This window comes from Charadrius vociferus, unplaced genomic scaffold (assembly GCF_000708025.1).
Source record: "Charadrius vociferus isolate BGI_N301 unplaced genomic scaffold, ASM70802v2 scaffold259, whole genome shotgun sequence".
Classification (NCBI taxonomy): Eukaryota; Metazoa; Chordata; class Aves; order Charadriiformes; family Charadriidae; genus Charadrius; species Charadrius vociferus.
The window spans coordinates 6817087-6840987 of NW_009661368.1; the positions used below are offsets into that span (position 1 = coordinate 6817087).

Below are 23901 nucleotides of genomic sequence, written 5' to 3' on the forward strand. Positions count from 1 at the left end.
TCTGTTCTATCTTGTACACTGCTCTCCTGTTTGTACGGTGGGAGAAGTGCGTTTCCTCTTGGCTGCAATGGGGCCCCTTGTGAGGCAACACACAAAATGACACACCCCACCCCCACCCCAGTACCGCCCCGAAGGTGGCGGGTCCTGCTGCCATACTCACAGGCAGTCCGTTTGGTCCCTTCTCTCCAGGAGCACCCATGCGAGCTGCATCACCCTGTGGATATTGAGAGGTTAGAAGGGACCCTCCGGTACTGGAAAACCATAGAATGGGTTAGGTGTGAAGGGACCTTGAAGACCATCTTGTTCCACCCCCCTGCCCTGGGCAGGGACACCTCCCACCAGCCCAGGTTGCTCCAAGTCCCGTCCAACCTGGCCTTGAACACCTCCAGGGATGGGGCAGCCACAGCTTCTCGGGGCAACCTGCCCCAGGGGCTCACCACCCTCACAGGGAAACATTTCTTCCTAATCTCTTTCAATTTAAAGCTGTTACCCCTCATCCTATCCCTCCCTGATCTAAAGTCCCTCCCCAAAATGGTCTGTCAGAGGTAGGGGACACATTCCCAGACAGGCATTTGTAATCTTCTCTCTCTCTCTCCATGTGAGCAGGAACAAGAACCTGTTGTGTCTACAGGAGGTGGGCACCCACCGGCTGCCTCCCTAGTCCCCTTGCAGCTCCCAGCCTTCCTGGGCAGCACACGGGCCACGTTCCTGTGGGATCACCGTTCAAAAACCAGGCAACTAATACCTGACAACCCTTTGTCTACGGGCAATTGAAATAAACAGATGTCTCTGTCAACAGCTCTGAAAAGGCATCTCCGAAGGCCCAGAGTCAGCCAACAGGAACCACTAAGGACAGGGACACAGCCGAGTTTAGATCATATGTGCATGGCCCACGTGCGCATCTCCTTTCTTTAGGGAATTTCCTTGGGATTAATTAATAGAAACAACTTCTCTCTTCTTCACTAGTTACGCTACTAGAAAACTCTTTAGAGGCAAAAGCTTTCCAGCCACGCTCTTTCTTGACAAGCACCAGTAGCTTTGCAACACACATGGGACACTCACGGAAATCTTTCCTGCAGTGTTTAAGTAGGACTTTACAAACCTTCTCACCATCGAGTCCAGGAGCCCCATCTCGTCCATCCTTGCCAGGCATGCCCTGCAACCAGGCACAGCGCAGGTTAAGGTTATGAAGCACATACCACAGTTTGCAAAGTACATTCACATCAAAGAACCTTTTGGCAATGGGTCCAGCTCCAGTTGTACTGGGAGACGGAGAGATTTTTCATCAACAGCAGTACAACTGGGTTTGGTCCAACCAGGATTATGCAGAAGACACGCAGAGCAAAAGTTTGATAGCAAAGACTGTAAAGCGCAAGATTTGTCCTATTGTGTTTTATCTCGCCATCTGCAAGCAAGACAACAGTGCGACTCGCATCCTATTTAATTGACTTACAGGTTCTCCTATGAGTCCACGAGCCCCTGGGTTTCCTTTCGGTCCAGGTCTACCCTAGAAATCAACAATAAATTCTATGTTATTCAAGACACAACCCTTAGGAACAGTCAACAAAGACAATACTCAAACTCTGTTGGGATGTTCCATTCAGTTTGTGCTGGGTCTGTCCTGTTCGTGTAGGTACGGTGGTTCTTTTAGGACACACCAGAAAACTGGCCCAACGCTGGCTCCAGCATCTGGGAAAATTCTTGATCGTTTCAAGGAAAGGAGATGTAAGATCTCATCCCTGTGCTCTGGACGGTAAGAAGCACTTCTGCATCTTTAATATGACTTAAACATCTCATTGGACAGGAATACTTTCATCCCTTTTGCTTCTCTTTCAAATAAACCAAGGGGGAACAAGCCATAATAAACCTGTGACACAGACGCCTTTGAATGCCATGTCCAAAATTTGAGCAGGAGGGTTTTACTGCACTTACAGTATCGCCTTTGGGCCCTCTGAATCCTTGAGGTCCTTTGCTTCCTTGGTCTCCCTGTGACAGAGAAGGAAAAGTCATTAAACATCTTCATCACACAGTGACAAAGACTAATGTTTCCGGGCTGTAAACGACGAAGGGGTTTGTGCTGTTTGCTGCCGTCGGCAGAGGATGAGCGTACACATCCCCGTAGGAGCTCGGCTGTACTTTCTCAGTTACGCTCTGTAATTCCTGACACAGGGATGAATCGCAGCAGGGTCTTTGCCAACAATCCCTCGGGGCAGAGACCATCTTTCCTTTCATTTAATGAAGGGTTTTCTTTAACCAGGAACAGGGTAGGAGAAAAACTTTAATATTTGCCGTCTAGATCTTGCTTGGCGTAATTAAACGTTTGGTGGACAGTAAGCACCTCATTTTATTTTAGTTCAGATGAATTTCTTCTAGAATTGCAGGGACTGGGGAGGGATCCCCAGGGGGTGGTGCTGCCTCGGGGTCAATGTGGATTGTGGTGCGTGTGCTGGTGTAGGCAGGCGAAGGCGTCTGCTGTAAAGTGGATGTCATATACTCCACAGTAAGGAGCGACTGGGTGGCAGGCCAGTGGAAACGCTCTTAGAAAGGCCATAAAGCTGCAGATGCAGCTCTGGTCTCATATTTGGGCATAGGAAGGAGGGTACGGAGCTCTGCCCACAGGTAAGCGTGAGGTTCAGTGTTCTGCGCTTCACCCCAGAGTTGTGCAAAAGGATAAGGACTGCATCATTAATGCACAACTATTTCTGCCATTCTGTAGCAGCGAGCTGTGGGCGCTTGGGAACAGACCAGGCTCAAAGGATGTAAGCTCAGGAGAGCGCTTACTGATTCTTCTTCAAAACTCTCCTTCCCAGGAACGCCACAGATGCCCCTCTCACGTGGTTGCCCACAGCCGCTGATGCTGAGGGAAGAGCAGCAAAGAACAGAGCTGGAGGGAAATGTGGTGAACTTATTCTGGCATGGGGCAGGACGGAGGGAAAGATATCATGAGATCTGGGTCAGGTGAAATAGCATCGCTCTGACTGGAGGGAAAAAGGGAATAATCTGACGGAGATGGCCCGCACAGCCCTCCTCTTCACTGGCAGCAAAGAGTTCAGCGCAGGAGGAATAAGCTTTAGGCTCTGGTTGCGGAAGGCAAGGCCACAGAGATGCTGAGAAGTAGATACATACAGCTTTCCCTGGAGGTCCTGGGATTCCAGGTGGCCCTCTGAAACCGATGTCACCCTGCAAAGAATAATACATCATTGTAATGCTGTGGTTGGCAGAGGGTCAAGTAACAGTATCCCCACCTTATACTGCAATCTAAGAAAACACACAAAGCCCTGGAAAGATGCCCCACAGTCCTCGCTAGCTTGCGATACAGTCTTGAAAAAGATCCCCCTCTGCACAAGCAGGTTTTTACTCTGCATCTCCCCACCATCATCTCTGCGATACACTGCTATCATTCCTGGCCTCGGTATCTCGATCACGCACTTGCTCCTAAATAAATACATGACTTCATCAAATTCAAAGCCATTCAGCCTCCCGGGCAATGGCCAAGGGACCTCGCCAAAAGTCCAAAGCCACCATGAGCTGGAGACTGACCCTGTTCTCACTGAGGACACTCTTCATGTCCTGAAAAATCTCTGTCCACCAGTGATTCTTTGGCTTTTTCTTGTAAAGAGACAGAACAGAAAGAGAAATGTTCATGAAACATTTCTCAGGTTTTTGGCCAGATTCTTTAGCATCGTCAGTCCTACAGGGACAGCACTTTGTCTTTCTCGTCTGAATGCTTAAATCAACAGTGGGCCTGATCCCATCAATCCCTCATGTACGTAGACTGCTCCTGCCTCTGGAAGGTTCTTCTGCTTGGGGGCGTGCAGGAATGGGCCTGCACTTTGCATCCTTACAAGTTCCCCAGTGGTCTCCAGTAAGGACAAATACCACCTGGACCTTGCACAAGAAAAATTGGTGGTGGAAGGGGAAATAAAAACAAACAAAACCAACCCCCCCAAAAAAATCAGGTTTTTCTTACCCTGTCACCAGCCGGACCCATTGGCCCAGGGAGGCCTCTTAGTCCTCTTGGGCCCTAATTAAGGAAACAAATCAGTTAAAAACCTGATCACCGTTAAACATAAAATGGCAGAACAGCATGAGGTAGCAACTCATCAACATGGAAAATATTAAGAAACAGTGAAGAGTGGTGTAAAGCTCAGCCTTCTGATGCACAAACGACATTTTCCCCTTTGGTGACGACCTCTGAGCAAGGGGCACCGGAGACACCCCGTGCAGATGTGCCTTCAGAGTCCTGCTCTCCCCAGCCCACCTCCCCGGCTGTCCAGGCAGCCCAGAGCTCAACCTCAGATCCACCCAAAAGGTGTCCGGGGCTCTCCTGGAGTACCAGCAAGACAGCGGCTATCGCTCGGATGCCTCACCCGAGGTGAGGTGCCAAAAGCGGGACCTGAATTCAAGCTCAGTGAAACCAGCGCGGTTTGTCTTTTCACCAGCATCAACCTCCACATGTTATTACACCCAGGCAGGAGCTGTCTGTGTAACGCAAGATGATTGATGGCACCGTGGAGTTTCGCAGTAAAAAGGTCATGGGAACCAGTTTGAGAAGGTGTTACCTGCAGGCCGACGCTGCCGGGGATGCCTGGAGGACCAGGAGGGCCAGGGCTGCCCTGGGAGAGAAAAAATAATTAGACAAAGGGCGAGACAGCATGAGTCTGCCAACCCAAAGCCAGAGACCTTCCCTCCTTACTTCTCCTTGACCTCCCTCCCACTCAAATTTCTGCTTCAGAATTTGCTTCTGCTTTACAGTCCATTTCTTCTATGTGCAAGAACACTTAATCACTCGGGTAAATTCCTGACTGATCAACACAGGAGCTGACACCCCTGCATGTGAAACAATAGGCGTTAACTTATCCAACCGATCTTAACATTATGATTATTGGCAAGATGGATTTTCTTGAAGTATTAGCAGTCGGTCATACATGCAAAGCAACGGAAGCCCGTGCACTTCAGTCATAGCAACTTCTCCTTATTGTTCAGCCAATCGCCTCATTTCTCCTCATCTTCTTGAAGAAACCACTTGTTATGGGGCTTTTAAAGAGAAAAATCCTCCCCCATCCCCCTCAAATTGAAGTTTACCTTTTCTCCTTCTTTTCCTATTTCACCAGGTTCTCCTTTGTGACCAGTGTGTCCCTAGAAATAAGACCTCCAATTATTCACGTTACAGTACAGTTTTGTTTCAAAATTTAAATTTCGTGAGACAGCTGTAAGACCTAAACCCACACAACATAAATGACTTACTGGGAAAATATTCGATACATGTGCTGTAAACGCGTGAAGGGAGGTCACTTCTGGCGTTAGCCGGCCACGCACCATTCCTCTTAGGTATCATTGTGTCAGAACTGATGTAGTTTCAGGCAGTGCCCAGATTTAGTTTTTAAGACTTGCGGTGAGACGAGGCTACAGGTCTCCGCACGCAATTCTCAATTACAGGTCAGGGACCAGAACTCCATTCCCATTACTCCTGAAAATGGGGCTGAGACGCTTCTGAAAACCCCATTCTGCATCTTTAACCTCCCTTTTTGTTTAAGTCATCTTTAATGTCTGCATCATCTGGCTTGCAATGAAATCCACGTCCCACTGAAATCTTTTCTATAAACTCAGACTCAATTTGCTTCTTGGCTCCCTTCCTATTATTGTGGGAGAGACCCAGACTAATTTCAGCCATGGCAGATGCTATTCCTCACCACGCAAAAGGTCCTGTGCATCGTTTGCATCATAATTGGAGACCTTCACAGGTTTTTCCATTTCATAAGCTATGAATTTTTAACAGCTATACCCTAAACATTGTGTATTTCTAACGATATTTATGACTCAGCTCAGAGACCAAACAGACCTGCAAAAGGTCAGTTCATGAGGAACTAAGAGCATTTCCCAAGAGATGGTCCATTCATTGCCAATTTCTGCTAGATTCTGCTCAAAAAACTTGAGTAACTTATTCCTTCAGCTCACTGCTGGAGTGTAACCTACCCCACAGAATTCATGTGAGTCATAGAGGGGACAGAGAAGGAGATGTTTAACTACTGAGTGAGCTCTCCTGAGATTTGCAACCCAGAATTTATATACCAGAATCAAACAACATAAAGAGAAAGCTGCCTGGTGCTATGCTGGGTGTAAAATGACAACTGAATTGTATTTAGTCATGTAAGTTATGTCTCGCTACAGTAACACACGTAGCTCTCTGTGTACAGGGTCTGGGAGCACAATTTAAGACCCGGTGAGATTTGTACAGCGCTCTGAAGCCTGAAAAGGCAGCGCGCCCTTCTCGAGGCAGCCCTGAGCCGCTGCTCTCCGCTCGCTCCTGCTCAGCAGTTGCGCCCGGCGAGGCTCGCCTGCTGGTTTAGTCTTTACGGGTGTCCCAGGCGAAGGGGTAATTTGCATTCGTAGGAATAAATGGTCGTAGTTAAATCTCCCATCTAACAAAGACCGCAGTCCTGCAAGGGATGGAGCCACGAAGCAACGCGCCCGTGAGTAACTCCAGGGATGCAAAGCTCCTTGCTGAAGGCGAAGGGAGAGCGCTCACGCGCTTCGATGGGCTCAGGCACTTTGCAGGATTGAGTCCGGTGGCAGAGCAGCTACGCCTGTGGGAACCGCAAGCGAAGAGGGCAGGATCATTTCCTTCATCCTCCTCCTGTCTCGTATTTGGCTGTGTTATGGGTTTTCTGTTTCGGCAGCATAAACGCATGGCTGCTTTGGAGACGTGTGGAGCTACGGGAGACGTGGACTGTACATAAAACAGTTTAATCCCAGGGATTCATCGTGGTGCTTATTTTGGGAGACAGACCCTTGTATCTGCAGGTGGTACTTTTCTTACCTTGAACCCTGGCAGTCCTGGGGGACCCGGAGGACCCGGTGGGCACAGAGCTGGGCACTGCAAGGAACAGAAACACTCTTTGGTTCATCAAGTACACACAGCGCAGCCAGGGAAGCGGGTTTTATCACGAGGGAGAGGTGGAAAGGTCATGTGGGTTTTGGCTCTAAATCCCCTAAATCCATCTCATTCACAGCATCATGTATTCACTGGCATTTCCCTATGGCAGAGGGCCCTCAACAGGTCCTCAGGCCCCCGATAACCCACAAAATACCGATTTATGAATGATCTGCTTCATTTTGAGCACGGACTGCGAGAAGCTCTGAAGGCTGACAGTGGTCCACGGTCTAAAATCCTGGAGAATGGCAGCTCCCCGTGAAGCTGGATGAGCATCTTGTAAATCATTTGCAACATATTTAATTCTATGCATTCATTGACCTCTATTGATTTCCATTAGACAACTGGCCTAACTGAAACGAGGACAAGCATGAGAGTTTATCAGAAGGGGACCCATAAAAAAATTAACCCAAATACCAATAAGCAGATATCTGCAGACGTCTAGGGGTGGGTGAGCCCCTGGTGGGAACTCTGGTTTGACTGGGAACAAATGAGAACATGCATGGAAATTTAATGGGGACTTAAAAGGCCATACTCTAAAAACCATAAACAGGGAATGAGATTTTCTTCTGCAGCTTTTCTTTCATTTGTTTGTGGTTTGGTTTTTTTTTTTTCTTTTAATAAAACCTCAGGCAACACCTCTGCAGCAGAAATTTAATTTTCCAGTATGTTCCACAGGGTAATTTAAATTAAACTTGCAGAAATAGTATCATTTTCTATTAACTTCCATGTGACTTGCCATAAGGCAGTCTAAACTGACTCTGAGCTTTTTTGGGGCACGCCAATTAGAAAACCAAAGATGCTGTCACAACAACAGCTGCGAAATCTGGAAATGTCACCTCCATCATTCATGGACTTTAACGCTCCTTTCATTCCCCTGAAAGAAAGGAATCGAGACTTTCTCGTAAGGAAGGAAAGCTAAACAAAGCATATGCCCACAGGATCCCGGTGCCACCATCCATGGAAATAAACAGCGCAACACGCACGACCTTTTCTCCTGCAAAGCAGGATCCGAAACAGATGCATGAAAAGCTGTTGTCATTTACCAAATGCTAAAGTTGTTTTGTAAATGAAGAACGTATGCGAAACCTGCATTTTGAGAAGCGAACTGGAACGCAAAGATCAAGGAAAAAAACCGGCACGAGCATATCTATCTCCTTGGAGGAACAGTTCAGTCTTGTGCAACACTGATGCATTCTGCAATACGGCAGTTTAGACCCACGTCTGCAGGTCTGCACGGTGCAGTCACCCAAGGATGCCAATGAAAAGCCACATTAAGGATTAACCCAACAAATAGCTTCATGCTACATAAAGGAAAACCTACCTGGAGGTCCACACCGCCCTCGGGAAAGGTGCCTGGAAGACCCTGCAATGCATGAAATGCCGTCTTTTAAATACATCAACAGCAACACCAGGAGCAAATACAATTTCCAGAGAACGCACTTTCCAGAGCCAGCTCTGTTGGGTCAGCGCAAGGGAGACACCGGTCCCACAGGGCAAGACGCAGACCCTGAACCCAGAGAGTTATGAGCAGCACCAGTCCTCAAAACAGAGACGGCAGGGGTGTAATTAGCTTTTGGAGATGCACAGATGAGCTGGGGGAAGAGCCCTGAGCCTTAGGGGACGAAGGCCGCAATTTGAGAAGAGCAGCTGGTGCCTGACCCTCCTTCGGGCCAGGGAAGTTCTTTGGGAAAGACCTCCCTGTCTCTCCAACCCTCCAGAGATACCTCAGCAAACCCAAAAACAGAGACTTGCTGGTTTCAAGCCTCCCTCGCTGGCCCTACAAGAACACATCATGAACCAAGCGACCATATAAACCTTGACAGACCAGAAAACCCACCCTGCGATCTGTTTGTGCCATAAAGCCCAGATGTCATTGGGTTCCTCCACCCACACGGCACAGACAATTAACAGGAGATAATCAACACACTGAAGTGCAGCCCATGAGAAGTCACTGCTCTCCTTGGGGCACGGTGTTTACGACCTGCTGAAACTTGGCCCGGAAAGGGAGTGCTCAAGGCAACAGCAGCAAAGAAAACGCACACGTTTTCTGCACTCCCCATGGGAATTTTCTCACACTTATCTGCAATTCTCAACTTACGGGAGGTCCGGGTGGTCCAGGAGGCCCTGGGAATCCTGGCAGACCAAAAGGTCCCTAAAAAGAGTGAAAAATAGTAAGTGTTTCCCTTCTTAATCATTTAAATGAAAATGAAAAGGGAGACAAAAGGTGGCTACCAAATACCATTGCATATTTGTGAATGTGGGGCAAAATATCTCTAATGGGACTAAACTGCACCTTTCTTTCTGCAGAGGCTTCTATGGTTGCAAAGAGAACAGCACACACATCTGGAAGTATAGGGATTAGGACAGAAGAACATATCCCTGCACCTCCATCGCTGCTTCCACTGGCTCTGTACCTCTCCAGTGGAGCTGTGGGCACCCAACAACTGATGGTATGCTTCTGCAGCATGGGCTCCCTCAGATCAGACCCGTTCTGTTCAGCAGCTTCTTCTGAGGATGCTGAAAGTACACGGCAGTCGGTAACCGACCTCTGTTCTCATGACATTGGCTGCTCTTTTGTCCTTACTCATAGTCGGTAAAGGAAGATACTGCTGCAAGCAGTTGCACGTCTTTGGCACTGCCCTGGTTGACTGGGGCGACCCTACACAAGCTGATACAAGGAACAGCATTGCCTGGGGGCATCTGTAGAGCTTGTAGGGTCTTGCGCATCAAGCTTCCAGAACGGGGTAAGGGACCAGAAATGAACCTCATTCTTCTGTGGTTGTGGGATGTTCAGTAAATGAGGATCGAACGGCAGGAGAAACTCACAGGAGGACCCCGAAATCCATTTCCACCAGGGAGTCCACTGGGTCCTGGAGGCCCCTGTTGAACAGAGAGAAGAGCCTTAGACCCATGGTGACCTTGCATAGCTGCCAAAGCCCAGGGGCAAACAAACGCTCTGGCTGCGCTCATTTGTCTAATTCTCCCGAGGAGCCCAATCCTGCACTCAGACAATCGGTTTACCAATGCACATCTTTCTTTTCACTCCACCTTGCCATGGAGCACACTCTTGTCATCATCGCCTGTTGCCAACATCTGCATCCCCTCTGACACAGGGCAGCTCTGAGATGCCCCAGGAACCCACCAAACAAAAGCTGCCCCACAACTGGTCATTTCCAGCGATGACCAGGCTGCTGTGACTTGAATTTACACCAGTGCCAGCTGCCCTGGGGTTTGGGTAAGCGTAAAAAACCCAGAAGGCTGCCGACCTGCAGGATTCCACATCCCTCTGCCCAGCACAGGAGAAGGACTCGAGGGCTGGGGTAGGTACGCAATAACACTAGTATAATAATTTAAACCTCTTTTTTGAGAAAGAGCTTGATTACTTACTGGAGGTCCTGGTAGTCCTTTGCCCTGGAAACAACATTTAAAACAGTAAAAGATCACTTAGAAACTGAACATACAGGAAGAAACGCAAACCTTAGAAAATGCTGCTTAATTATTATTTTTTTTCTAAGTTTCCTTACACTCCCCTGTCCCCAATTAATGTAATTTGCAATCAGAGCAGAGCTGGAGTCTTGATGAATCCTTTTGTTGCCTCTAATAATTTGTATTCCCTTTACATCGCTGTTACCTACGAGACATCTCTAAGTAAAGCCACATACAGCGACATGATAGCGGGACACAGACATTTAATAAGACAACATTCTAGTTTATCTATTTTTCCTTGGTTTTTTTTTTTTAATTTTCATGTTTATTAGACATTACCTAATGCCTAATAATTTTGACAGCATTTGATATGGTAGTCTTTATCCCCAGCTGGCTTGCTTTATAACATCTCAGCAACTAAGAACAAGCCCTGTGTGATCAGAACAGGTCATACATAGATATTTAAACACTTCAAACAATATTTTCCCTCAGGCTTTGATCCCTTTGTTTGGGATACAGGGCTTCCCATCTTCTCTTGGTGATGGTTTTGACATAAATATTGCACACCATCTTTACATATGCAGGTCGAGGAGTTACTTACAGCTGGTCCAGGTGGCCCGGAGGGTCCCAATGCACCCTACAGCAATAAACCAGAGTGTGAATTAGCAGGGATAAACCAGAAACCTCCATACGAGTAGACACCACTGCCCGCTCTCCTTCACACCAATCTTTTGTTTGAAAACTCCAGCAGTGTCTTATAGTGAGAGCACACAGCTGGAGATGCTCAGCTGAATTCACAAATATAAGGATAGAAACTTATGGATAATGACACTGTCGTTCCTGACTAATTACTTGATTGAAGAACATTTTAAGACAGTAGGGATGGATGTTTGGAACTGGCCCCAGCAACTTTCTTCACCGCTTGCTGGGCAAGAGAGACTAGAGACTAAAACATGAGTTGCTCCTTAAAGACTAAAAAGACACTTCTGCAAGTCACAGCTGGCTTCAGATTAGGCTCCATGAATATTTAAAGGTTCATAAATTGAATTTCATCCATGTGAAATATTCTCATTCATAATACTTCCATGTTGTGGAGCCAATGACTAAATTATCTGAAACTATTTACAAGATTTAGACACTTTCTAGTGAGTTTTATTAATTCATACATTTTCCCTTCAAGCAAAGACAAAGCTTTGGCAGCTTCTGCCTCTTCACTGTCTTCCTTGGCAAATCCCCAACCTCCTTTTCCCAATTTGCATTCTTACCCTTAAGCTTGACTAAAGTTTGGTGATCCTGTGTCTTAGACCAGAATTACGTCATTCTTGAAGTTGTTACGTTCCTGATTAACTAAAGACAGTAAGACAGACAGACCTCCTTAATCCCTTTGTTGCATTGCAAAGATGCCAACACTGACTGGTAGACTGTAAAATTAATTGCAGGTAGTAATTCTGAAACAGAAAGTGAATGGAAGGATAAAAATGAACAAAAAAGCCAGTGTGGTGCAATGACCATGGCCAGCAGCTGCTAAGATATCTCTAAGAGACACTGGGTGTGCATTGCTGACTGATGGTCCTGGGTCTGAGAGCCACTTCGGAAAGAGCTGTTGCCACGACAGGGAAAGAAAAGCAGCGGCAGACAGCTGATGAGAGCAGACCAACTTTGTCACTCCTTTTAAAAAGAAAAAAAAAAAAGCAAAGAAAAAGAAGGCAAAGAAAAAAGGCAAGGGAAGAGGGGGAAGAAGAAGAGGGGGAAGAAGAAGAGGGGGAAGAAGAAGAGGGGGAAGAAGAAGAGGGGGAAGAAGAAGAGGGGGAAGAAGAGGGGGAAGAGAAAAAAAGTGCTGCTTACTGCCATCCCAGGGACGGCTCCAGCCCTTTCCTCATGTTCTACGTACCAAATGAGATTAGAAATATTTTCCCTTGTCAAGCTTAAGGAGAAAGATACCGAGGACCCAGGGCCTCATTAAGAGCCGTCTTGCGAGGAGAGGGCTGTAATCCAATAAAAATCAACTCTGCTGCAAAGGTCAGCTCATTCACTTCCCTTGCTGCAGGTTACGCTGCTTTTCGTCCAGTCACTTTTATCTTTAGGCTGAAGTCCTCACAACTAGCGATGGCTGTAAGGGACAAGCTGTGATCTCCCCCTGTAGAGAAACCATTGAACTCCTGGCACCTACTGATTTACACCCTAACCCCACTGAAACCAGCTGCATAGCCCCCTTCTGCTCTGGCCGACGTAGACTTGTCTAGGCTGGAAGGGACCTTTAAGATCATTGAGCCCAACCATCAATCCAACACTGCCAAACCCACCACTACACCATGTCCCTCAGCACGTCTGCCCATCTTTTGAATACCTCCAGGGATGGTGATTCCACCACTGCCCTGGGCAGCCTGTTCCAGTGTTTGACCCAAAGTGCCAAGTGTTGGCACTTTACTCTCCTTAATTTTGATACCTTTGAGGGTGTAAGGCGCAGCACGCAGCAGCGAACGTTCCTCGTACGGTAAAAGATCATCGAGTCCCTGAGCAAGCTGATGTGACTCCATTAAGTTCAATGGAGAGACTCTAATTTACACCTCGATTTTAATAACACTGTCTGACTCAACTCATTCTCCTGGTAACAATGTTCTTTCTCTTTTGATTAGAAAACAATCTCACCATAATTTCTCACTTTAAAGTAATATACTTTATGACTATACAACTACAGAGCACAGGAAATACTTGACTAATATGACATTTGTAAATAAATATGAATAATTATGTTTTCCTCATTGCTTATAGTGTAAAGCACCAAACTTCAAATGGTCTTCGAAAACTCTGCAATGAAGGACACCAGTATCTAGCACTGAGGTCAGAATCCAGCTCGTTCTTGGCTAAAAATTAAGGTTTTTTTAACTGAAAACACACATAGGCTTGATCTGATCAGTCTGTAAGCAGAACTACGAGAAAAGCTAATGAATGCTGATAGCGATGGGAGTATTTAAGATAAAAACCATTTTGGAATACTGCCTTCACAGTACTGTGTCCCTGGTCAGACGTGAATCACTGTTGGACTGATGAAGTGTGGCATAGAGAGGAAAAGAAACGTTTAGCAATGATGTATTACCAAAAACTGTCTTCCACGAGCCCACTTCCATATGCTGAACACCTTCGCTCTCAGGCGCTCCAGTTCAGAAAAACATGCTTATTCAGAAGAAGTCATAGAGTTAAGCACGAATTCAATCCCACAACAGTCAGTAGCCACCTGCTTATTGCAGTGGTTCCTGAGACTGAAATACATTCTTAAAGCCTGGCAGAAGAAAGCAAGCCGCCATAACAATGCTGTCCTCTTACAGTGCTGGAGATTTACAGGTTTTTCTTTTTCCGGGCTTTCATTAGACCAATTAAAACAATTTTCCAGATGGACCACTGACCTTGAAATGCTCCCATGAATGACAACAGGTCCCAAGTTTGCCCCATGCTGACAGCTTGAGTTACGAGACATGGGAAAGCACATCAAACCAGAGGATGTAGTTAGGGTAACTGTGTTTGTGTTCTTCTACTAAACAGCTGAAGAGGAAGTTCTCGTGCCCAGAAATTATCTGCTCAATTACCCTACAAACTAGGAGCTTGTGTGCTGAAGCGGGCACGGGCAAATACTACCACCGAACACAAAACAGGGGCACAAAACTGCTCAGTCTTCTGCGTGTGGTCCTGAACTCTTCTATTTTAAAAGTCAGGGATCAGTTCCCAGAAGGTGCTGGACTCTTGCCACCTGCGGTCTGATAGCGGTCAGGACCTTGCAGCCCCAGATCTCTGGGGAGAAGGATGGGCACAAGAAAAAGCAAAGGAGATGGTTTTTAGTGCGGAGCCAGTGGACGGAGACTTGGAGCTCTGACCCAGACCTTGGCTCCTGCAGCTCAACTTCCCCAGCGGCCAAGCAAGCTTTGCCTTGCGCGCGGGAAAGGAAGAAGAGCGTACCAAAGATACGTGCCTCTATCACTCCTCCCCTTAGCTAAATGAGACAACTCCCAGAGTTTTGAGCTTTGGGTACCTCCTTGGGGCAACAAACGGATTATTGAGATAAACTTAGAAAAATCCACCACGTTTAACCTCTGCACGCCGCAATGCGCCTCCAGCCCATCACTGCAGCCCTGACTTCAAGAGACCAGTAACCCAGCTGTGGACTCAAGCCTTATCTTCCCTGGGATGCAAGAAAATAGCCATGCTGGATAAAAATCTGTGCTGAATGGCTCACTGATGTTTAGTTCTTAATGTCACAAGGCCTAAGTGCCTTTCCAGCCCCATTGTAGACGATGTGAAGGACATCTGTAACATCACAGGCAGTCATTTCTCTATCCCTGCCGTGCCCCTTAGCAGAGCTGTAATATGGAGAAAGCAAGAAAAAACTCTGATTTCTTGCTCTGCTGGCTGGGGAAGTCTGCCAAAGCAACTAATAACATCAACCATGCGGACAGCCCCAGAATTAACAAAAGGCAAAAGTTTAAACAGTTATTACACAGTGGCAGTAATCATAAACATAACAGAGCTGCGTACTCAGACTGCAAATGAAGGCCAAAATAGCTTCACTTTGATAAACTTCGTAATTATGTCTGTCGACTGCTTCAAGGAACTTTTTAAACACCTGAAATATCACCAGAGCTGTTCCGCACTGGTACTCCCACCACTGAAGCTATCCGAACCTTTTGAAAGCCACGGGAAAGAAAGATGGATCTCACGCCCTTCCTAATGAAAAGCCATCTGGGGCTTCATTTCAAGGGTCCAAGTATTCTGCAAGGGTTTACAGATAAATAAGCCACTGTCACCAACACTCAAATGTCACCAATTTACAAAGGAATGAGAAATCATCAATACAAGCAGTGACAACGTTCATTTAAAGGGACTCAGGATCTAATGTGGTACTCACACGGTCTCCTGGAGGCCCGTTTGGGCCAGGTGGGCCATCAGTTCCTGTTAAACCCTGTGAAGAAAAAAAAAAAAAGAGACAGGTAAGTGTAAAACAGAGAAATACAACAATAAGAGCTGTAGGAAGTCCCTGTCACCAACACAAATCACCTAGATGCCAAGCGCTCAGAAAAGCCTAACTATTTTATTCTTCTCTGTAATTAATCACAAAGGAAAGAACCAGAAGCAAGTTATCAGTACTGTTCCTTGTGCATCGGAAGTGTGGATGAACGCCACCAAGTACTCTTGCTACTGGTGTTTACTGAGTTGCAGCTCAGCTGTGGAAGCTGACTGAACGCTTCCCTCTTGCCTGATGCAAAAACCTCTGCTGGCTAAAACCTCACCCGCAGTACGCTGGGAAAACCTGACTGTGTGCAGTCGCCCGTCCAGAGCTGTGGGGCAGATCCCAGCCCAGTGACCAGCAAGCCTCAGCTAATAAATGCGACTGGATTTCTGAATCCGGCTCCAGAAATGTCAACTGATGCCCGTGTTCCCGCAGACCTGCCCAGCGCGCCTCTGAAGAGCTGCAATGTTTCATCGTAAGAGTGCCGTCCTGTCAGTTATGCATCTCAAAATTGCTCTCATACTCCTTAATTCAATCAAGAGAGGCTTTCAACTCTTAAAACGTCTTCTGATATGTATGATACAGGGCTACAAAGGCTACAAAGATGATGAGGGGATTGGAGCATCTTTCTTACGAGGAAAGGCTGAGCACTTGGGTCTTTTCAGTCTAGAAAAAAGAAGACTGAGGGGGGATCTTATCAACGCTTGCAACTACTTCAAGGGAGGGTGCCAGGAGGATGGGAACAGTCTGTCCTCAGCGGTGCCCAGTGACAGGACAAGAGGGAACGGGCACAAACGTGACCATCGGCAGTTCCATCTCCACCTGAGGAGGGCCTTCTCTGCTGTGAGGGCGGCAGAGCAGTGGCACAGGCTGCCCAGAGAGGTGGGGGAGTCTCCCCCTCTGGAGCCATCCCAAACCCGCCTGGACGCCGTCCTGTGCCACTGCTGGAGGTGCCCCTGCTCTGGCGGGGGGTGGGATGGGGGAGCTCCAGAGGGCCCTTCCAGCCCTCACCAGTCTGGGATTCTGGGATAGAGACGCAGATGCAGTACCCACTTTGCTTCTCCAGGAGACACAGAGGAAGTCAGTGAGACGCTTTGGGACAGCACCCGTGCCTATGTGAACCGTTTAAAAGATCTAAGAGAAGATGACAAGATACTCACATCCACCCCAGGAAGGCCAGGCAACCCAGCTTCACCAGCCGCTCCAGGCTTCCCTGGTGCACCTTTTGGCCCCTAAATCAGATAAAAAGGCAATTCTTTGTAACAGAACAACAAGTGAAACATGGCGTGTGTTGATACAGGCTATAAAATAGAAGTTTATTTGTTGATGTGTTAATCTTACACCATGGAACATGGAAGAATTCCTGCAGAGAGAGGAAATTTGCCATGAATCCATACCCAAATCCTAACTACATTTCAATGCTTTGGCTTTGTTCACTGGAATCCAATTAATCATTTACACATACAGTTACCCATAAGAGGGGTAGACAGGATGGGGTAAATGGCCCAAAGCAGAGAGCTGTGCCACCCTGTACAATTTTCAGCACCCTTTGGCAGACTGAGGAGCTGAAGCAGACTCAGAACAATGCCAGAAATAACCACATATGTGTGGTTCGGTACCAGCTCTTGTTATACCGGTGATGGGTGAGCTTTATTTCATGCATATCCTCCCCTAGCAATGGAAGCAGCAGAACGCACTTGTCCCCCGTACCAGTGCTGAGCATCTCCACTCCTGTGGACCCCTTATGGAAATTCTGCTGCGGATCAAGAGGAAAGCCATGCCAGTATGTCTTAGCTCCTGCACTGTGTCCCTCTCAAAAGGATGAGCGAGTCAATGTCTACCAGCAAACACTTACCGGTGGGCCTGGCAAACCAGGAGGGCCCGGCTCTCCCTGTATGAAAGAGAAAAGACATCAGCGTTAGTTCCAAACCTCGCCTTTCTGTTGACTGTTTACAAGAGCGGTGTTCCCAACTGTCACAGAGCTCAGGTCTCCCTTCATGCTCACTCCAAGATTTCCCACCCTCGTTCTTACGAAGCTGATGCTCTGGATCAAGGGTAAAGCATCTCCACATCTACAGTAGCAGATTTGGTGAAACCCACGTCCTCCGCCTCCCAGAGAAAACCCGTGCTTCTGAACGCACCCAACACCCACAACTTCTTCCAGATACACTTAGAAATTATTTGCTCTTGGGCTCGTCTGCAGGTGGGGCAGGAAGGAAGCTGGATGGCTATCAAGGCTTTCAAACACCTTCCTGATGGAAGAGGGATCCAGTGGTAAGCTCCAGGTATCCAGGACACAGTGGGAAACTGTGGCACTACCAGGAGTTGAGGACTACCAGAAAGTGAAGAATGAACAAACTGTCTACAGTGATTTTCTTCATATGACTGAACTTTGACAGGAAAAGCAAATGAACAAAGCCCCCAGCTGATTTCCACCTAATCCAATTGCACAATCTGGATTAAACCCAATTTTTATAAAATATTTCAGAAGTGCTCACTTTTTCCTATCCTAATGGAAAGCAACATTTAAGAACAACGTTAAAGGTGTTTGGGAGACAATATTTTAAAGTCTTTGAATCGCTCCTTCTAGCTCAGCCAGCTGTAACATCCTTCAGGAACTTGCATGGACGTGAGACAACAAGCTATTTGTGTTTTATTGTCATGCCCTGAAAGACGCAACCAGTTGTGAATAGCAGGAACTGGACTGGAGCTTGGTTTCCCATCTCATCCTGCAGAAAATCACTTTGTGTCCCACTTCCAGATGATACTCTCCCTTCCTGGCTTTAGGATAAGTGCACTAAATATTGTGAGAGACTCGGGTACTCGGGGCGAGCAGAGGGGAAGGGGCACGTTGATACCCTGGCAGAAGAAAATCTATATGGAAAAATGGTGGTTATTAACAGAGCGAGGTTAAAAATAGCACCATCCCCACCGTGGGCCTGATAATTAGGAGTCAGAAGGCAGTAAGCAGAAGTGTGGAATTCAGAGCATGTTTCTATATTGACCACATCGGCACCCGTGGAGTCTGTGGGCAAATCTCTCAAGACTGGCTGCCTTCATCCGCTGAGGCGAGGAGTCGTGCGCTGCGCTGGTGACCGATCAACGCACAGACCAGAGGGTCATTGAACAGAGGGATCTTTATGCTCTGGCTTGCTGAAGCAACTCCTTTGCTGTCCTTTGCCCACAGGTTTTCCATAAATAGTTATCATTATCATAGGTGGGGAACGTCCCCTGCCAAGGAAATGAAAAGAGCAGTTCTTTTGCAATGAATGGTTTGAAAAGGCAGCTAGAAATGGCAGTAGAGGTGGTCAACTCCCTCCTCCACCACTCGAGATTGCCAGCTCCTTGCATTTTTTTCGTGCCTGTGCGACGGCAATCCATACAGCAAGGTCACAGCACCAGGAAAGGCTGTTTGGGACCATCCTGAACCTTGATCCTGCCATCGTGGACCCCTGCGGGACTCTGCAGGAGCACCAGAACTTCAGTCAGCGGAATCAAAAGCCTAATCAGCGTTTATACCCTTAGTGCCACATCACTGGGAATTAGCGGCAAAGGCTGTCAGCAGAAGGCAATGCTCTCCTGGTGCTACACCAGAGGGAGGGAAGTTTATTCTTTCTTGGCAAGTCAAGCCAGGAGATGGAGAGTTGGGGGGGGCGGGGGGGAAAGCAAGCTTGATTTTTGAAAAGTGACAATTGCTTATTAGCAATTTGGGGAATTACATCCCCAGAAATAATTCACAGGAACTTGTCGTTAATTCTTTCGATCATAACATGCTGTCTCTATTCTTGGGAGAGAGAGATTTTGCTTGTTACTGAGTATGAAATGTGAAGCATGTTAAAGGCTATAATTATAAAAGATTTCAGAGGGACTTAACGTTGCAGCTCTCCCCAACAGGCAGGAGTGAAAGCAGCAGCTTCTAGAAATTGTGCTTATGGGGTTCATCCGAGGTTTGTTCGGAGATATGCTGAATAATTCAGCTTTAAGTTATGCACCGCTCACTGCTCATGGCCGATGGGGAGGGACTGCCGAACACCTCAGCAGCGCTCATCCAGCTCAAAGACCGCTCAGCGGCTCTTCCCACACAGCGGTCACCCAAAGCCACCTGTGATCATCACCCAAAGCCACCTGTGATCATCACCCAAAGCCACCTGTGATCATCACCCAAAGCCCCAGCTGGAGCGGCTTACAGAGTTCAGCAAACTTGCACAGATATGGCCCAGAAAAAAGTTGATTGTCCCATCATTAAAGAAAAGAAATAAAATAACGGTTTCATTCTTTGCAATGGCAGAATTGACGCCACCGCTCCGGCCCCAGGTGACCCTCTCCACACAGGGCTATGAAAATGCAGAGCAGTGCTGGATTTTATATGCCTTTTTTTTTTTTTTTTGAAGTGCACTGCCAGAAAAACGGTAGCCTCAAACCAGGAGGCCGTATGACTGTGCTCAACACCAGCCACAGCCCTGCATCTCTTCTCCTATGCCGTTCCGCAAAGGACTCAATGTCCCGTTGAAGAGCAGAAGCCATCCCGGAGCCTGTCGCGGGACAGCTGGAGCATCTCACGCGGACAGGGCCCCTGACAGCCTGCATCCCCAGGAGAGATGTAGATCAAGTCTGTTCAGATGAGAGACTATTCCTGCGTAGCCAAAACTCCAGGCTCAAGCTGGGACTGCAAGACTTAGTACCTTAAACGCTTTACTCAGCCGTTTGATTTATTAGGACTAAGTTCTGCACATTAATTAGATGTTGCTATTTGGTGCTGTCCCACAGGTAACCTTCCAAAGCTTTCAGCAGCGGATAAAAGGCCGTAGGTTCACGTGACCAACATCTCCCCGGGCTCCTGTTTCCAAGAGCAATCAGAAGCGATGCTGGTGCTCTTTGAAAATTAAGGTGTAAAATATTCCGTAGAAAGCAGGAACTGAAGGACACAATTACAGGGATTTGTTTCTTTCCAACTGCCTATACGCAGAAGTTGGTTACAGCCTGAAGCGCTTCATCCCTCCCAAACTCTTCTTTTTCACTCTGTGCAGGAACGCAGCCACCTTCTCCTGAAGGCCGCTGGCCACACCACCGTCCCACTGTGGTGACTCCACAGCCTCACTGCTGCCAACCCCAACGCGTGTCCTTCGCCCTCTTCCAGAGCGCCCCCTCAAGCCTTGTATCGCATCATGAAAAAAAAAAAAAATAAAGAGAAACCATGGAGGTACCACCTCTGAACTTTTCACGCTACAAAACCAGAGCGGGATTTTCAGTGAAACGGTCTTCGTTAGCTGAAAGGACACTTCAGAGGAACGAGCGGCGAATCAATGAGGTTCTCTCTTCAGACCAGCCTCGCTCGCACAGCCACTATGAAAGCTCACCACTGCACACAAAAAAGCTCCCTGTTCACCATATACCAGCGAACTCGTGTATCTTTTTTTAACCTTATCCAAAAGAAAGTGACCTGCATGGAATGAATAGATTTTTTCAAGGTTGCTTAAAGGCCCGATTCCAATAAACTTACTTCAGATGAGCTTTAAAAAACCCTGCCCTGTTCCTGAAGCAGCTTAGAGAGACAAGCGCTACCCAAACGGAATATCGGAGTGGGAATCTGGCCTTTTGCATTCGATGTCACCTTGCTGAATGTCCATCTGGTGCTCTTTTTATCCACTGCCAACTACGGGACCCAATTCAGACCTTATCCAGCAGTCGCACAGAAGCAACATTTTTCATTTCTTTGGCAACATCAATTAAAAGTAACAGGACAAGTTTTTCTGCTCCAGTAAGTCCCGTGGTATGTAGTCTTCTACCTCGGCAGGAGGTGTTCGTGTAAGGAACTGCCCGCTGAAATAAAGGTTGCCCGTTTCATTCGCCCTTTGTGTCGCTACAGGTAACTCATGAGGCGGATTCCGACCTCTCACATGCCAACCTAAATTAGGGATAGCCATACTGCCAATGTTGAAAACTGATATAAGTACGAGCAGGGTCCAGCACTGCATATTTGAGCAGACAGAAGAAACATGGATGCTCTGATGCATCACATAAACCTCTCTCCGAACCACACAACGTGCAATGACTCCAGCACACATCGTACCCACGCGCTCAACCTTACATATTACATTCCCTTTCCTCCCTAGACACCAGAAGAGAAATATTCTACTTTGCAAGCAGGGTCACAAATCCCTGTGCTTTGTCCTGAACTCTCTCTTCAGACAGGGGACTGATCCTGCAGAGAACCCGCGGCCATTCTGCGCCTCCACTCGCTGTTCTGACGCTTGCAGAACAAGGGCTCTTGTGAGTAGGCTGGTTCTCCAGACCCTCCATCCCTGAAGGATGGCCCAGAGGTTGGGGCCCTGGAGAACAAGAGCAGCTTCTCTGCTCGGTTGGCTCTGCCTCTGCTCCACCCCTCGCCCGAGCCTGCCCACTGCCGCGCGGCACTCACGTCTATGCCGTCCTTGCCAGATGGTCCGGGGGGTCCTCGTGGTCCAGGAGGCCCTTGTGGTCCTACTCTCTGAAAGGATCGGGGGGAAGAGAAAGAGAGAGAGAAGGGTTTATTTTTGCATCGGAAGGAACATACGGGCTAAACCAGAAAGCGGCGGCCAGGTCCTACAGCATAACCCTAAATCTGTGCTGACCCTCCATCCCTCAGGCCCCCTGCCCCCCCTGGGCGGGCTCAGAGGAGCTCAGGATCGGCACAAGGCTCTTTGGAAAACCCTTTTGACTGAGCACATCCTCAGGCCTTTAACTGGTAGCTTAAGCTGGGAATCAGAGCTGGTCGCCGGACGGCAAATGGGGTTTGGTGGCACAGGAGACGGTTCTCACTGCCTGCGGGCACATTTCGTTTTGGGCACAGGAGGAAATGCAAAGCCCACGGAAAATAGGTGCCAAGCACTTGGCATTAAAAATTAATTTATAGTCCCAGTCTGATGGGGACAGCGTTGAATACAGTAGGAGAAAGGGAAAAATCTCCTCTGAGCAGGATGTCAGAAGAAAATCTGGGATTTTGGAGGAGGTCTGAGGTGGGGGGAAGGAAAGAAAGGTCCAATAAATGACTTCTGTATGGAGAGGGCTCCAGAGAGTAACGTGCTGTAGCTTCAGCAAACAAAGGTTTCATTGTGGCAGCAGCTCCGCTTGCAGCAGATGAGGGCAGCTCTGAATTCCCAAGCCAGACTGCAAAAATTCCTTACTAACACAACGAAAAACCTCACTGAGGAGTTACTTCCCCGAGCAATATTATTAACACCGTATAGGGAAGTTTAATATAGCTCCATGCCTGAAGCGAAGAAGGGTTAAATATGCTATTTTATAAATGTAAAAATTGAAAATTGATTGAGGGAAGGAAGATGAAATTCTCTGATTCAGGTGAACACACAGATCAGAAGATCGCTCTCGCTGGCAACATCACTTCACTGTAAAAGAAAACTGTTCCTCTGACACCAACAGGTCCCCCCTTTCCCAAAGCCTTCTCTCTCGGAACTGCAGTCCTGAACAATACTTTTACGAAAAGTTTAAAGCAGCAGTTTCCTATCCAGGAGGGTACGATCCCAACGCCTGCTTACGCGGGTACAGAGCCAGCTGTGTTAGCGCGGCGCTGGGTACAACGCACAAGCGACACACACATTTCTAACGAACTTTCGACTCGTAACAATCTGCCTGTTGCCACACTGCGTCCTGCGGGCACAACATACGCACATCGCAGTACCTTTTTCACTTACAGACCTTTTTCTCCAGCGTAAGATGTAAATGAGGCTTCTTACCTGAGCTGCCGTTGTGGCCAACAGCTGACATAGGAGGAGAAGCCCGAGAGCGGAGAATCCAGCCATGGTGCCCAGGCTCTGCCTCTCTTCCTTCCCCCCGGGCAGCTAAACCGGTTCTCCTTCGGGGTCCGGCGGATCCCTCCTCCTCCTCCCGGGTCCCGGCTTCCAAAGGAGAGACTCCTCGCCTCCAGATAAACCCGCGGCTCCAGCTGGAGGGCAGAGCTCAGGAGCACAGGCGAGAGGGGCCGAGCTGGGAGGAGAGAGGAGGTTTGGGCAGGAGGTGGGAGAAGGAGGGGGAGCAGCCGGCGGGCAGAAGAGAAGCTCTCATTCATGCCCCGCTGGGCAGCCCCGGCCCTGAGCAAACAGGGAGGGAGCCCACGGAAGGGCCGGACTTGCAGACACGCCGCAAGGAGCAAAACCCGCTGCTCCAGCTCGGAGACACAAAGATGTTCCTTAGGTCTCACCCGGGCTGTTTCTCAAAGCCCATCACCACCCCAGTGCCGGAGAGACGGAAAGCAACACAGAGGGAGAGTTCTCCAGTGCCCGAGGCTGCCCAGCTTCACCAGAGCAATTAATATCCCCGTAAGGAGTGCAAGATGCACTACAGAGAAACGCACTTACTGCTTTGTGAGATGAATACACCTCTGGAGGTGCATTCACATCTGGTGGGTTGGGTTTTTGTTTGTGGGTTTGGTTGTTTGGGGTTTTTTTGTTTTGTTTTGTTTTGTTTTTTTTTTTTCCAGGAGATCTAAAGAATGCCAACTGACTTCCTGAGAAAGTGTCGCATCCTGACCGGAGAACAGATG

At 47.9% G+C, this 23901-nt stretch overlaps 1 protein-coding gene across 1 annotated transcript in view; it reads right to left on the reverse strand.

The window, feature by feature from the left end:
* COL9A3 (collagen, type IX, alpha 3) overlaps nt 1-23195 on the reverse strand; it is a 40353-nt gene extending 17158 nt beyond the window's left edge. Inside the window, exons 1-19 of the mRNA XM_009893451.1 lie at nt 23096-23195; nt 21781-21849; nt 17218-17253; nt 16523-16594; nt 15261-15314; nt 10965-11000; nt 10325-10348; nt 9764-9817; nt 9036-9089; nt 8259-8300; nt 6821-6877; nt 5086-5139; nt 4563-4616; nt 3971-4024; nt 3127-3180; nt 1933-1986; nt 1454-1507; nt 1103-1156; nt 161-214 (exon numbers count right to left, since the gene is read on the reverse strand). Of these exons, the coding sequence (XP_009891753.1) occupies nt 161-214; nt 1103-1156; nt 1454-1507; nt 1933-1986; nt 3127-3180; nt 3971-4024; nt 4563-4616; nt 5086-5139; nt 6821-6877; nt 8259-8300; nt 9036-9089; nt 9764-9817; nt 10325-10348; nt 10965-11000; nt 15261-15314; nt 16523-16594; nt 17218-17253; nt 21781-21849; nt 23096-23161 (996 nt within the window). The 5' untranslated portion in view covers nt 23162-23195. The remainder of the gene's footprint in view (nt 1-160; nt 215-1102; nt 1157-1453; nt 1508-1932; nt 1987-3126; nt 3181-3970; nt 4025-4562; nt 4617-5085; nt 5140-6820; nt 6878-8258; nt 8301-9035; nt 9090-9763; nt 9818-10324; nt 10349-10964; nt 11001-15260; nt 15315-16522; nt 16595-17217; nt 17254-21780; nt 21850-23095) is intronic.
* Nucleotides 23196-23901: the final 706 nt, after the last annotated feature.